The sequence below is a fragment of the Chiloscyllium plagiosum genome, chromosome 27 (genome assembly GCF_004010195.1).
Source record: "Chiloscyllium plagiosum isolate BGI_BamShark_2017 chromosome 27, ASM401019v2, whole genome shotgun sequence".
NCBI lineage: Eukaryota > Metazoa > Chordata > Chondrichthyes > Orectolobiformes > Hemiscylliidae > Chiloscyllium > Chiloscyllium plagiosum.
Genome location: NC_057736.1, coordinates 34,589,970 through 34,604,811, shown reverse-complemented (window position 1 = coordinate 34,604,811; position 14,842 = coordinate 34,589,970). Strand labels below are relative to the sequence as shown.

Here is a 14,842-nt window from a genome sequence, read left to right as displayed (position 1 = left end):
AAATGCAGGCCTGACAGCAAGTTCAGTAGCAGCAGACCAAGAGGAGAACACAGCTCAACCAGATGATGTAGTGACAGAGCCCCTCAGAATGTGTGGGGTCCACAGGAGGCCCAGAGTTTTCTAAACCCAAATCCTGTTGCTGAGGTTGAATGAGGCGCAGTTTCATTACAGGCATCCTCTTTCCTAGGACACTGTGCCCAAGCTGTGCTAGATGCTGGAGAGACACTTGAAGAGTGCAGCAGTAGGAGGCCATCCTTTCCTGGAGGTGGTGAAGGTTATGGCTATTCTACACTTCTCTGTGGCTGGCTTCTTTCAGGAAATGACGGATAACCTGTGTGGCATCTCTCAGTCATGCACCTACAAATGCATCAGGGTGATAACCGATACCATCTGAGCAAAATTGCGATGGTTCAATTTGTTCCTCTGTAAGAAGGTCAATGCTAAACCTTGGGCAGTGCGATTCAAGAACATAGTTGAGGTTTCCCAGGTGCAGGGTGGCATGGACTGTACACACTGAGAAGGGCATAGCACAACACTGCAGAATTGATCAATAGGAAAGAGTTCCATTCTATTCATTTTCAAGTGATCTGTGACCGTCTGAGTAATGCAGAGAACAGATACAATGCTGCATAGGCTTTGTTCATGCTGGAGTAGAGCAGACAATGGGGCTATGGAAAGTTCTGCTACATGGACTGGTGTAGGAGAGGGGGGCTTCACAATAGTCCAGACAGATTGTGCATATCATGCTAGTGTGCTGCACAATGAGGCAACGTACTGAGGAACAGAGGTATTGGGAGCAGTCTTCCAAGGACACTACGGAGGAGGAAGTTCTCCTTGTCCCGGACAGTGCTCTGCTAGGTCGGCTGTCACACACCACCTCATTGATAGCAGGTTCCAGTAGATAACATCTGTGTGCAGCAGAAAATTATAGAATCTGAAATAGCCACTGGTCTTCATTGGAGAGTCGATTTGCTTTGTGGGGCACACTGCAGCCTCCATGAATTTTATTTGCTGACTGTTTGGAATTGTCTGATTGCTCGTGTGTATGTGTTGCTCCCAATCAGACAATGACAAGATGTAGGTCTACAATGGCCAGTGGGGGCAAAGTAGTAGTGAATAATAGATGGGATATAGCTAATGGCAGGTAAAGTGTGTGCTCTAGTGGTTTAATAGTGATTAGGATGAGAGTATGGCATTGTATGTGTGAAGGAGACCCGCAGCAATGCTGTTGACTCTTACCTTCCCACTAAAATGGTTTAACAAGTCCTACAATTCAAGAGCAATTTGGGAGGTCCAACAAGTACTGGTCTTGCCAGAGAACTTAGATTCTGTAAAAGAATTTTAAGAAGTTGTGGACAGTTGAAGTGTTTAGCTCATGCTAACATTATTTAATAATGGCAACATTGCAATGCCAGCAGAAATAGATTTATATTGGAAAATGAGCCAGTACAATGAAAATATGTTTACCTTGTTTTCATTGTCTTCTATTTTTGTAATTCTGTTTCTGAAATCTTTTTATTTCGAAATAAAGGCAAAGTTTGCTCTTCAGGCACTTTTTCCTTCTCTTAGCTCCTATATCTCTCTAATATATCTTTGCTCCTATATCTTTCCTATAGCTAAGAAATGATCTACTGGAAAAACAGCATCACAGGAATTAATTCAACTATCATCCTGTCTACTGTAACTCTCCAACCTTCAAAATCCTAAAAAAGACTTATCTGTGATTCTCTGTATATCAATTCACGGATATGATCGATCAAATGCTTCTTGGGTCATTCATCTTTTCACATTCAGATAGCATCAGTAACAATTTTACCCAGTGTTGTAAAAGGTTATATTCTATTTGAGGACTACTGTTGATTGCTTTTGTGTGGCTTCAAGTACTGCAATAAGAGCTTTACAAGCAAGCACAATCTGCAGCAAGCTGAATATTTTGTGCTTATTGCTCTTCTAGCCAAAAAGTATAATTTTTAAGTTTACCTTTGCTGACAAATAAAGGTTAGATTTTCCAAAATCACTTCATGAAAGCCCTTTATTTGTGAGCTGCTATAAGCTTATTGTAATATCTTGTTACAAGCAAAATCCAAAGCCATGCAAGTTAGCTGGATTGGCTGTGCCAAAATACCCATAGTGTTCAGGGATGTGTAGGTTCAGTGCGTTAACTGTGAGAAATGCAAGGTTACATGGTGCTGGGCTGGGTCTGGTGGGATACTCCTTGGACGTTTGAGGTGGACTTGATGGGCCAAATAGGCAAAAGTGAGGACTGCAGATGCTGGAAACCAGAGTTTAGATCAGAGTGGTGCTGGAAAAGCACAGCAGGTCAGGCAGCATCCGAGGAGCAGGAGAATTGATGTTTCGGGCAAAAGCCCTTCATCAGGAATAGAGGTAAGAAGCCTCCAGGGTGGAGAGATAAATGGGGACGCGGGGGAGAAGGTAGCAAAGAGTACAATAGGTGAATGGGGTTGGGGATGGAGGTGATAGGTCAAATAGCCTGTTGCCATGCTGTGGGGATTCTGTACTGTCATTTTGTTCTTCTATTTTAATATTCCCCTCTAAAAATTTAAACTATTTACTTCCCAGGTTCCAGTGTCCATTTAAGATGTGAAAGTAATGTTAAGAAAAGATCTCCAGCTGAAAACTGGATTTAAGAACCATTTCTATAATTTAGAAGATTACCATGGTCATTTCAAACTAGTAGGAGAAACTGAGGACTGCAGATGCTGGAGATCAGAGTCAAACAGTGTAGTACTGGAAAAGCACAGGAGGTTAAGCAGTATCTGACGAGCAAGAGAATCGACCTTTCGGGCATAAGTTCTTCCTGATGAAAGGCTTATGCCCAAAACATCAATTCTCTTGCTCCTCAGATGCTGCTTGACCTGCTGTGCTTTTCCAGCACCACATTTTTTGACTGATTTCAAAGCACCATTTTGTGGCATGACTGTCTGACATGAAATTTTGAGCAGTTATCTTGTCCGCATTTCTGGCAGCCCAATTGTTCCTGATCGGGAGAAAGTCTTTATGACCCATCAAACGATCATCTTGAGTTCCTACTTTCAACTGGATCCAATATTTCTCAGTTTATAAAGTCTTTCAGAATGTAAAGTTTGTAGTCTTTTCTCTGTCTTGTTCATAAAACCAATGTTAGGGACCTTTCCCAGCATCATAAATTATTATTTTTCGCCATGTGTAAAACCAGTAAAGCTAGTCCTGGCTTTAAGACTTATTAAACAATAAGGAAATGAGAACTCTATTACTAGATGCCTCTAAGTTTGAGTTTACTGTGAGCTCTTAGCTCTAAAATATCAACATGAGAAAATTGATGATGTGTCATTACTTGAATCATTCTTTAAAGAATTAGGTCTGTTGAATTCCTGATATTGTGTAGGTAAATACAATTTTAGCTAATTTAGATGGATGGTTGGATTGTGATGCAGTTTCATCAACAGCATGGATTCAATTTCTTGTATTGGCTGACATTACCATGAAGGTCTCATCTCTTCAATCTCATCCATCACCTGAGATATGGTGACCCTCAGGTTAAACCATCACCAGTCATCTCTCTCTAATGAGAGAGCAGCCCTATAGTCCTCTGGAATTATGGAGACTTTGCTTTACTTTATATTCTGCAATGATCTCTTTTCTACTTCATACAAATCAAGGTACTTTTTTCTTTGTATCCACTCAATTGAATCCCTATCATTTTAAAGACCTCGATATCGATCATTCCCTAATCTTCTAAACTCTAGGTTGTGCAAATGTCCTCAGAGTATAACCTTGTGAACTTCAGAATCATTCTAGTAAATATGCACTTAAACCAATTCATGACCAATATATTTCGGAAATGATGGTGTTCCCCATGCGCTTGCTACCGTTAGGCACTTAAGAAAAAACAACTTAGAAGCAATACCTTCCTGTTAATTATGTTTTCCTTTGCTTTATTTGGATTTCCCAAATGCATAACATCATACCTCTCATTACTCAATGCATTCCATACATCCAACCAATCCCAGAAAACACCGTTGAATTTGTTCTTGTTTTGCTAGTTATCCAATTTTCCCACTAATTTTACCCATTCATGAGAGCAAACCTGCCCTGCATGAAAATGTGGCTAGATCGACTCCTGGGTACACCTACTGAAAATGACGAGTGTATACTTTCTCACAAATAGGATGTGGCACCTGCAGATACTGAATAGCGGATTGTGCTATGGTGAGAGGTAACAATTGCTGCTGAGTTTCAGAGCAACTTGATATGTTTTCTCCCAGATAAGATATCTTTGTAGTTCTAACATTTCCACATTAAATTGCTACACTTTTTCTTGCTGCTATTGTTCTTTGGCTCTTATTCAATGGGGAAGTGATGGCCGAGTGGTAGGTAATGTACTAGGAAGCCAGAGTTGACTTCCACCATGGCAAATGGTGGAATTTGAATTCAACTAAAAAAGTAATATGAAATTAAAATTCTATTGCAGACCATGAATCTATTGTCAATTGTCAGGAATACCCCATTTGACTTTTTAGTATCCTTTAGGAAGGGAACTGCAATCTATATCTGGTCTGGCCTACATGTGACTCCAGACTGGTGTCTCTTAACGGCTCTCTGGAGCAATTAGGGATGGACAATAAATTCTGGGTTAGCCAACAATGTCCACATCTTATTAATGAATTTTAAAGAATAGATTCACCGTGCCAATGGTTTCTGCCCCTCTGCCAAAGCTACATCTTTGAATCAGTTCCTGGGGCAGGGTGGGAGGAGGCGGGTTGCATGCATGACAGTTAACTAAAATAATATTATTGGTAATTTTGCACTGCCCATGAATTAAATGGAATATTTGCCAGGCGGTATAGCCCAAATTAAGAATTCACTACACAAGCAACCACAGTCACCTATCCACATCATTTCATATTCTGCCTATGGTATTATGAAGAATACTCTGTAAACATTGTTTTATTTGTTTGTTTTTGTCTGCAGGATGGTGGTTTCAGGCCTGTGGCCCTTCTAACTTGAATGGCATGTATTATTCAGGCGGGTTGAACACAATTCGCTTTAATGGGATCAAGTGGCACTACTGGAAAGGATCACATTATTCCCTCAAGTCCACCACAATGATGATCCGGCCTGTAGGTTTCTGAGCAATGCATCGGCATTGCTTTTTGGAACAGCTCATGGAATTTGCCATTCGCATGTACGGGATACTCTGCATCTGCCGCACAACCACTGATTACAGTTTTTTAAAAATTGTTTAGCACACACTGGTGGGATATAAATATTAAAGGCTTTGCCACCATAGCTATGCACCTCCAGCCTGCAGTTTGCTAGAAAATATTTTTTTTTGAAAAAAAGCCTTGCTGCATTTCTTCAGTGGTGAAAAGATTGACAAGGACACTCTCGGCGGAAAGCTGAAAGGAGAATATTAAGTGACTTGCCATTGAACTAGTTCATGAAATAGGAAATCCCCTCGGGACTTCTCCTGTTCAACTCGAATGATGCAAAGAATGTGTTGCCCATTGACATAATCTAGATTCAGGGCAAAGTATATTTGAAAGTCTTCATTCTTTGTCAGCTGCCTTCAATGCTGTCTCCAATGCATCAAGCTTCACATCTGCTTTCTCCTTCAGTAGCTTTTGAAGCATAAGACCATTGCAAAAGCAAACCATAGCGTAAATGTAATATGTTTAACTGTTTAATGAGCAAAACATATTTTGTTGTGCTTTCCTAGTAAGGTCTTTGAGAGAAAAGGGATCTTTGCATATTTACATTCTTATGTTTACCCATCTGTGCCTCATTCATATTTTTGGGGACTGCCTGTTTTCTGGGTAGGCTTAGTTACTACAGCAGCCAACATGTACAGCTTGTTCCAAAAAAAAATCCCATTGTATGTTGGCTGTCACTGCTGACTTGCATTCTAACATATGTTCTATTTGCTGCATGCCCAGCTGTTTGTATCACTGTGCTTTTGACATCTTTGTTTCTTTTTCTTCATTACAATGATGATTAAATCTGCTGTATGTGGAGAGCCTGATGCTGGACCTCTTTATCAAAACATGGTTAAATATCTTTCAGTGCATGAAGCCTTGGCCACTTCATTCTTTTGCAATGAGTCTCTGCTGGACAATTTACTGTGAAAGTTTCTACTGCATGTATAAGGACTGAGGAAACCTATCCAGTTCAACTGTGATCCAGTATTGAGAGATTGTTGCTTTTGTAGGGCACAGCTAGTTCTAAAATTGGTAATTGTGCCTCTGACAATTGCACTTTGTTTCTCAGATTCTCATCAGTCAAAAAGTCAAAAATTGGGAGAAAACACGAAGGTCATGATCATGATTAAACATGGAATGAAATTCAAACTTCCCCCAAAAAATACAGTTTCACTTGGAATAGTTGCATCTGGCTACACTCTTTTAAATCATGATGTGGAGGAGCCACCGTTGGTCTAGGTGTACAAAGTTAAAAACCACACAACGCCAGGTTGTGGTCCAACAAGTTTATTTGCAAGTTCCAAAAACTGGTGCTTTTAGGTAAACCTGTTGGACTATAACCTGGCGTTGTGTGATTTTTAACTCTCTTAAATCATTTAACTTTTGCCTGCATACCAGCCCCCTTGTTACTTCCAATATGGGGTCACTGCATTTTTAAAATACTACTGAATGTGGAACGTGCATTATTTGAATGCTTAACAGCACATAAATTGGATATCATCCTATGTGGCATATCATAACAATACCCATAAGATGTTAAAGACAAATAAGCACCTTTTGTGAGAGAGAAAGAACAAACCTTGCATGAGTTCCAAGATCTTTTGATTTTAATCTTTTGATCACTAAAATCAAACCTACTGTTTCCACGTTCCCTGCTGTTTCCATTGTGAACTCTCCAGTACCAGGATAGAACAATTGGCCAACTTGTTGGCTCTGACTGCAAAAGTGCTGCAAGCTGTTATGTGAGAGTGACCTGTGTATTTTCTCGGCTTTACAGCACAACCTCTGGACAACTCGATTTCCCAGCCTCTATTCCCAGGCAGGTCCCTGCACAGATGCAGGGTACTGAGAATACGACACAGCTTGAAATGATTAATTTTTTGGAAAAAAGGTTGATTGGCAAGTTTTTATTAACATTTTTTATAAGATTAACAATTCCACTGCCAAGTGTTAATTAAGGAACACCAGTTTGTAATTGTTCATCTCTTATTTCACACGGCCTCTCTGCGCAGAGTACAACACAGATGTGTGTCAGAATACTGGAATGTCGCTCCAAGTAAAATATAAAGAGTGTGCCAATAGCAATGGTTAATCATTATAAACAGGTGGAGCAAAAATGGATTACACATCATGTCTAAGGAATGATCAGAAAACCAAAACTGTGCTGAATTATACTCATTCTGTCTGTAACAGAACCAAGAAAGTGTGATTACCAGAAATGAGAATCTGTTAAAATACATCACCACAGACCTAACCTATAAGTGTGATGAAGGACTTACTAAGTCATCTGAAGCATAAAGTCAAGAATTAGGTTCTGCTTAAAGATTGTTTTTTCTATATCAGATTGTTGAAATAAAGAGTACTACAAACATTGATTCATTGGTCATAATTCTAACTAATTTTAACTGAATTATTCAGTGTTTCCAGTACATTCAGATATTAGAAAATATTACTGCTACTTACTCTACAAAAGGAAACATAAAATAAATTGGCAAACAATGAATTGACAATGTTTGCATACTTTTGCTTTTTAGACATTATGAAGCATAAGCTTACAATTTCCAGCAGTTTTTGGAATAATTTTACAAGTGTTCAAATTTCTATTTGTGCTTTTCTCTGTTCTGTCTGCAAGCAAAAGAACTGGATCATTATCACAATGCTGTGACCTTTGTGCATTAAAGCTGTAATACATCAGATGTTTGACCAACATTCTAGTTTACATATATTGTTTAAAATTACTTATGACCATAATGCATATGGTGAACCAGTAAAGGGTGGTACTGTGATCAGAGCTCCAACATGTTTTGTCAGTGTCATTTGTCCCCATTCTACCTTTCTAGATTTCTCCTATAACATTGAGGGAAATCCATTTCCACAGTAGGTCAAAAACAATTGTCAACCCCATCCCCACCTCAGCCCTCTGTGCGCTTGCTCACATTATGGTGTTTGATGACACTGCTATACAATGAGCAGGCCTGTTGCCTGTAAAAATGTTCTTAAATGTAAATGGTTAGCAGGTACCATGAGACGTAAAAACAAACATGAAAGGACAAAGAGGGCAAACAAATTTATTTTATGCAGAAAATAACAAGTTATCAATCTTATCATATATGGTTATTGTACTCCTTGGGAAACATCTCATACATTGACTGCACTTTTTGAGATTGGCTTTGATTATTTTGAATCTATTTGCCCATTGGTTTGTTTGTGGATGTCTTACAATGCCATTTCACAGTAAATAAATGAATGATAGCCTCTGTTAACAGGATACTACTTTCATGACAAAAAGAAAATATTCTGCCTGCTACACAAATGAGTGGAATGGAATATGAATTCCGATGCTGGTGTGATGTCAGTTACTGAGGCCATTTGTCCTAATGATCGGTGGACTCTTTCAAACAACACAGGTAGCATGTCAATTGTACTCAATCACCTCATGCTTGCAAAACTTAGAATAAAATCTCCAACATTAGATGTGATTCTGCTATTGGACCACATTTATTGGATAATCCTAAATGTGCTCTGATTTAAACCAGAAATGTATTAAATTGGGCTTGCTGTGTGATTCAACCAAGTTTGCCAAAGCTATATTTGTTTACACACAAGGCTCTGTAATTTGCAAGCCCAAACAATATGACCAAAGATTGCATGTTCTCCACTGAAGAAAATAACCAATCCCTGCTGCTTCCTGTGGGTAGGGCTCTTACCAATCAGTTAACTTGCCTGGTTTGAACTTTATGAGTTATCAGTTCCGAATTCATTTTCATGTTAACCCTAATCTAAACAATCAGCACTTTCTTCTCATGATGCATAAATTATTGCTTCCTATCTGATGAATACAAGACAAAACACTTTGTATTCATGTCTCCTGTAAGCAATGTTTACAAATCAAATATTGAATTCAAAGGGAGGTTCTTGACAGGAAAGTCAAGTGGTGAGAATATGACAATTGCTGTTACAGATAGTAATTGGGGTGAATAGCGTTGTTATATATAACGGTAATCATAGAATCCCTCAGTGTGAAAACAGGCCGTTCAGCCCATTGCGTCCACACCAACTCTCTGAAGATCATCCCACCTAGATCCAGCAGCCCCACCCCCCCAAAATATCCCTGCAACCCTGCATTTCCATAGTTAATCCACATAGTCGACATATCCCTGGACACTATGGGCAGTTTAACTTGGCCAATCCACCTAACCTGCACATCTTTGGATTGTGGGAGGAAACCCATGCATTCACAATGGCAGGGTACAAACTCCACACAGATAGTCGCCCACGGGTTGAACCAAATACAGGTCCCCGGTGCTGTGAAACAGCAGTACTAACCACTAAGCCACTGTGCTGGGAAGCAAGCTAAGCAAATTAGAGAAAAGGGAAGGGTAATACTGATAGATTTAGATGAGGAAGGATGGGTGGAGGCTTAAATAAAGCGTAAACACCAGGACAGTCTTGTTGTGCCAAATGGTTTCTATGGTGAATATTCCATTTAATGCGCAAACCTCTAACACACTCTCTTTCCTCTAATTTCTAACTTAATTATGATATACTTCCTAGTTAAAAATTCAATAGGTTGATACAAAATAATTTTAGCACAAGATTGCCTTGTTTACAGGAGATGGTCAGAGAATATGCTTTTACAAATCACTCTGTCACATTCTGATAACTAAATCTATTATTCCTTCTGTGCAATTGGCCACAGCACATGTGTGTGACTGATTGGACTTGTTTAGCAATGAGAAGTTGAACAAAAATTGTGTTTTTTAATATGTGGACACTATTGTTTTGTAAAATAGGATGTTTGTCAGTACTGACAAGCATTTCATTAGCAATAATTTGTGAGAGCCATCTGTTTCTCATTTGTAATCTGGAGGGAAATAAATTAAAGCAAGGTGTGTTTAATCACTTAGCTCTTGCCATTAGGACTGCAGCAGAAGCAAGGACCACAGTGTTGAACACGACTTCGTGAATCATGTGATTTTGTTTGGAGCTAGATCCAATGTTTCACAAAAGCATTTACTCTGTCATCTAAAATTTGTAGAAAGACTGTTACCCTGAAATGTATATTCATGTTAAGTCAGGGATAAATTGATTTTCAGCATATGTCAAAGGTAAAATGTTTTCAAAATAGTGACTTTGTCAATATTGACCAATGCTCTCAGGCAATCACTTCACAATGTTCCATCAAAGATCAACAGCCACAAATGGGACTGAACACCAGCAGGGAGTCAATAATCTAAGAAGAAAAAAGTGATATGATGAAAACAAGCTTAAGTTTGCTAAAGGTTACTTTTATTTTGAGTAGTAGATGCTAAATTACACCATCAACCAGGCTCAATCTGTACTCAAAATATTGCAGTTTTACCTGGGTTGGTGCCAGCAAACTGTCATTGACTAAATATTTGATGAAAGAAATTAGTTCAAGAATGGTGCGAAGTAAGAATGAGATAATTAGAAACAGATCTCCTGAAGTTGGAGCCCAGATACCTAAAGGCACAGGCATTAGTAAAGGGGCAAAGGGACTGGACAATCAACGTGAGGCTGAAGTTGGGGAAACGCAGAAGAATAAGCACGTTAGGATGAGCTGTTAGGAGAGAAGGAGGAAGATACAGAGGGTTCTCGACATAGAATAATGGGATTAATATCAGAAGCATAAGGAAGGATGATGTGGAAATGATATTGGAATAACCTGATTAATTGAAGAGAATTGAATTGAATTGATTGTCACGTGTACAGAGGTGCAGTGAAAAGCTTTGTCTTGTGAGCAATACAGGCAGATCACAGAGTTAAATAGCATAGATAAGGAAATAATAGGTAAACAGTGGCAAAAACAAAAACACTGGCGAATGTTAAGAGTTTGTGAGTCCATTCAGTATTCTAACAACAGTAGGGTAGAAACTGTTACAAGACCAGATGGTGCATGTGTTCAGGCTTCTGTACCTTCTCCCTGATGGTAGAGGTTGTAGAAAAACATTGCCAGGGTGAGATGGATCTTTGAGAATGTTGACAGCCTTTCCTTGACAGCGAGCCTGGTGGATGGATTCTACAGATGGGAGGTTGGCCTTTGTGATTGTCCGGGCTGAGTTCACCACTCTTTGTAACAGTCTCCGATCTTGAATGGTACAGTTGCCATACCAGGTATGATACATCCAGACAGAATGCTCTTGATGGCGCATTTATCAACGTTGGCAAGGGTATTCACCGTCATACTAAATTTCCTCAGCTGCCTGAGGAAGAAGAGACATTGTTGGGCTTTTGTAAACAGTGCTTCCATATGAAGAGTCCAAGAAAGCTTGTTGTGGATGACCACTCCCAGGAGCTTGACACTCTCCACTAATTCCACCTCTGTGCTGTTAATGTGTAGGGGGGCATGAGTAACAACCTGACGAAAGTCAATAGTGAGTTCCTTGGTTTTGCTGGTAGTGAGAGCTAGGTTGTTCTCAGTGCACCATTTTTCCAGGTCTTCCACCTCTCGTCTGTAGTCTGTTTCATCGCCATCTGAGATTTGACTATGGTGGAGTCATGAGCGAACTTGTAAATGGCATTAGTCTGGTATTTTGTGATGCAGTAATGGGTATACAGTAAGTACAGTAGGGGCTAAGTAGGCAACTCTGGGGAGCTCCAGTGTTGAGTGTTAGTGAGGATGAAATATTGTTCCAAATCTTCACTGATTGTGGCCTGTGGATCAAGAAATTGAAGATCCAGTGGCAGAGAGTGAGATTTAGTCGAAGTTCACTAAGTTTAGTAATCAGTCTCAAGGTGATAATAGTGTTGAAAGCTGAACTGTAGTCAATGAGTAGGATTCTTATGTAACTGTTCTTTGTGTCAAGACGTTCTCGGGAGGAGAAAAGGGCAAGTGATATGACATCTGAAGTGGATCTGTTGGTCCGATAGGCAAATTGGAGTAGGTCAAGAGTAGTGGGGAGGCTGGAATTGATTAATGCCATGATTAGCTTTCAAAGCACTTCACGATCACTGAAGTTAGGGCCACTGGGCAGTAGTCATTGAGACATGCTGCATGAGTCTTCTTAGGCACAGGGATGACGTTGGCCCTCTTGAAACAGGCAGGGACAGTGGCCTGCTGTAGGGAGAGCTTGAAGATGTCCGAGAAGACATCTGCCAGTTGATCTGCGCACACTGTGAGTGCATGGCCTGTGACTGGTCCTTTCGCTTTCCTTGGATTCACATGAAGAAAATCTGATCAGACCTCTGATGCAGTGAGTGTTGGGATAGGTTCGTCAAGACTTGTCAGAATAGATGTTACCCCTCTGTCAAAGTTCTGCTTGAAGCAAGCATAGTAGACTTTGAGATGATCTGGGAGGGATGTGTCATTGTCTGCTGTCTTGCATTGTCTCTTTTTAGAACCTGTGATGACATGCAGTCCTTGCCGTAGTCGCTGGGTGTCCGTCTGGGTCTCTAGTTTGGATCAGTATTGGTCCTTGGTTGTCTTAATGGCTCTGCGAAGGTCATATTTGGATTCCTTATATTTGAGTGGGTCTCCTGATCTGAAGGCCTCATGTCTGGTTTTTAGCAGGTTCTGTATGTCTTGATTCATCCAATGTTTCCTGGGGAACACCTGGATTGACTTCCTCAGTATTCAGTCCTCCAGAGCTAGAAGGAAGGAGAAATCATAACTTAATGTGAAGATACTGTATATCTAGACTGAGCTGAAATAAATGGTTGTTGCAGAATGTTCTGTGGAGTCCACTCATATTACATTCGGCAATCAAATTGAATTTGATATTAAACAACACATTGAACCCATGATCGTATCAGCCAGGGTATTCAGGGAGCAATTCTCCAGCAAGAACCTCAGTGACAACCAATGTTGAGAAGTCTCCACCTCATTAAGAAAGTCATTATTTAATTCTGCCAACTGCTGTAGCCTGAATTACAGGCTTGAAACAGAGAAAGGATCATATAATCAGTGACTGTCAAGGTGACTGTGGCAGTGAACGTCTATGTGTCTGGCTCCCTTCTGGCTGTGTGCTGAAGATGTTAACAACCTCTCCCAGTTTGTAGTTGTCATTCAAATTCAGCTCCTCAATGGCAGTTAGGAACGGGCTGTAACTGCGTCCTTGCCAATGACAGCCACATCCCTTGAATGAATAAAAATAAGGTCACTGATGCTCTCTATTCAGAAAGAAATAATTCCACTTCAATCCTTCTTGTCAAGCAGGCAGAGTAGACACAAGGGTTTAAAATGTTTGCAGACTTCCCTACTTTACAGGGTGCCATTGATTGGTGGAGTATTGTGCTGCATGTTAATTATGTCTTATACCAGAACTGAAGAGGACTCGATGCCTCAAATGTGGCTGTAGGCATCACATTGTACAGGTCAAATCTGGTTACCCAATACTCATGATGCCTCCCATCTTTGACCTGCTGTGCTAGATTGTATAAATGTCACCATAGCATATACTGAGTAACATGATTTTTTAAAATTCATTCATGATTTGTGGGCATTACTGGCTAGTTCAACATTTGTTGACCATCGCTAATTGTCCTGAATGGAATTGAGAGTCACATGTAGGCCAGACCAGGTAAGGATGGCAGATTGGAGGCAGTACAGTGGCTCAGTGCTGACTCACAGTGCAGGGACCCGGGTTCGATTTCAGTATCTGTGTCGAGTTTGCACATTCTCCCTGTGTCTGTGTGGGTTTCCTCTGGATGCTTTGGTTTCCTCCCACGGTCCAAAGAGGTGCAGGTTACGTGAATTGGCCAAGCCAAATTGCCTATGGTGTTCAGGGATGTTTAGGTTAGATGCATTATTCTGGGGAAATACAGAGTAATAGTGAAGGGGAATGGACCTGGATACTCTTCGCAGGGTCGGTATTGACTTGGTGGGCCAAATGGCCTGTTTCCACTCTGTAGGTATTCTATAATTTCTTCTCTAAAGGACATTTGTGAAGTAAATGGTTTTTTTCCCAATATGGTTATCAGTAGACTCTTAATTCCAATCTTTATTGGATTCAGACTTTGTTATTTGCCATAGCAGGGATTTGAATCGAGTCCTGAGACTACCTCCACATCCCTTGATACTGTCCTATCGCTTCGGGACACCACCCACGGTCTCCACCTCCTCCAAGACTTTCATTTCTTTGGCCTCCAATGCCTCATCTTCACCATGGACATCCAGTTCCTATACACCTCTATCCGTCATGACCAGGGCCTGCACTGACACTCTCATTTGTTTGGCTACACTGGTACTCAGCATCAATAATTTTTCCTATGAATCCTCCCACTTCCTCTAGATAAAAGGCATAGCCAAGGGCACCCATATGGGCCCTAGCTATGCCTGCCTCTTTGTCGGTTACATGGATCGTTACACCGGCACCATTCCCCACCTTTTCCTCCCATACATTGATGACTGCATCAGCGCCACCTCATGCACCCACAAGGAGGTTATACAGTTCATCAGCTTCACCAACACATTCCACCCCAACTTTAAATTTACCTGGACCATCTCAGAAACCTCCTACCCCTTCCTGGACAGCTCCATCTTGATCAATGGTAACCGACTCAACACAGACAAATCCATCGGTTCCCACAGCTACCTGGACTACACCTGCTCCCCCCACCCTGTCTCCTGTAAAAATGCTATCCCTTATTCTCAATTCCTCTGCCTGAACCATATTTGCTCCCAG

The 14,842-nt window shown here is 40.6% G+C and overlaps 1 protein-coding gene across 2 annotated transcripts in view; it reads left to right on the top strand.

Moving 5' to 3' along the window:
* Positions 1 to 7,573, top strand: part of angpt2b (angiopoietin 2b) — a 247,463-nt gene extending 239,890 nt beyond the window's left edge. For both annotated transcript variants that reach the window (XM_043717869.1, XM_043717870.1), the window contains one exon: positions 4,972 to 7,573. In XM_043717869.1, coding sequence (XP_043573804.1) covers positions 4,972 to 5,132 — 161 coding nt within the window. In that variant the 3' untranslated portion in view covers positions 5,133 to 7,573. The remainder of the gene's footprint in view (positions 1 to 4,971) is intronic.
* The last annotated feature ends 7,269 nt before the right edge of the window (positions 7,574 to 14,842 follow it).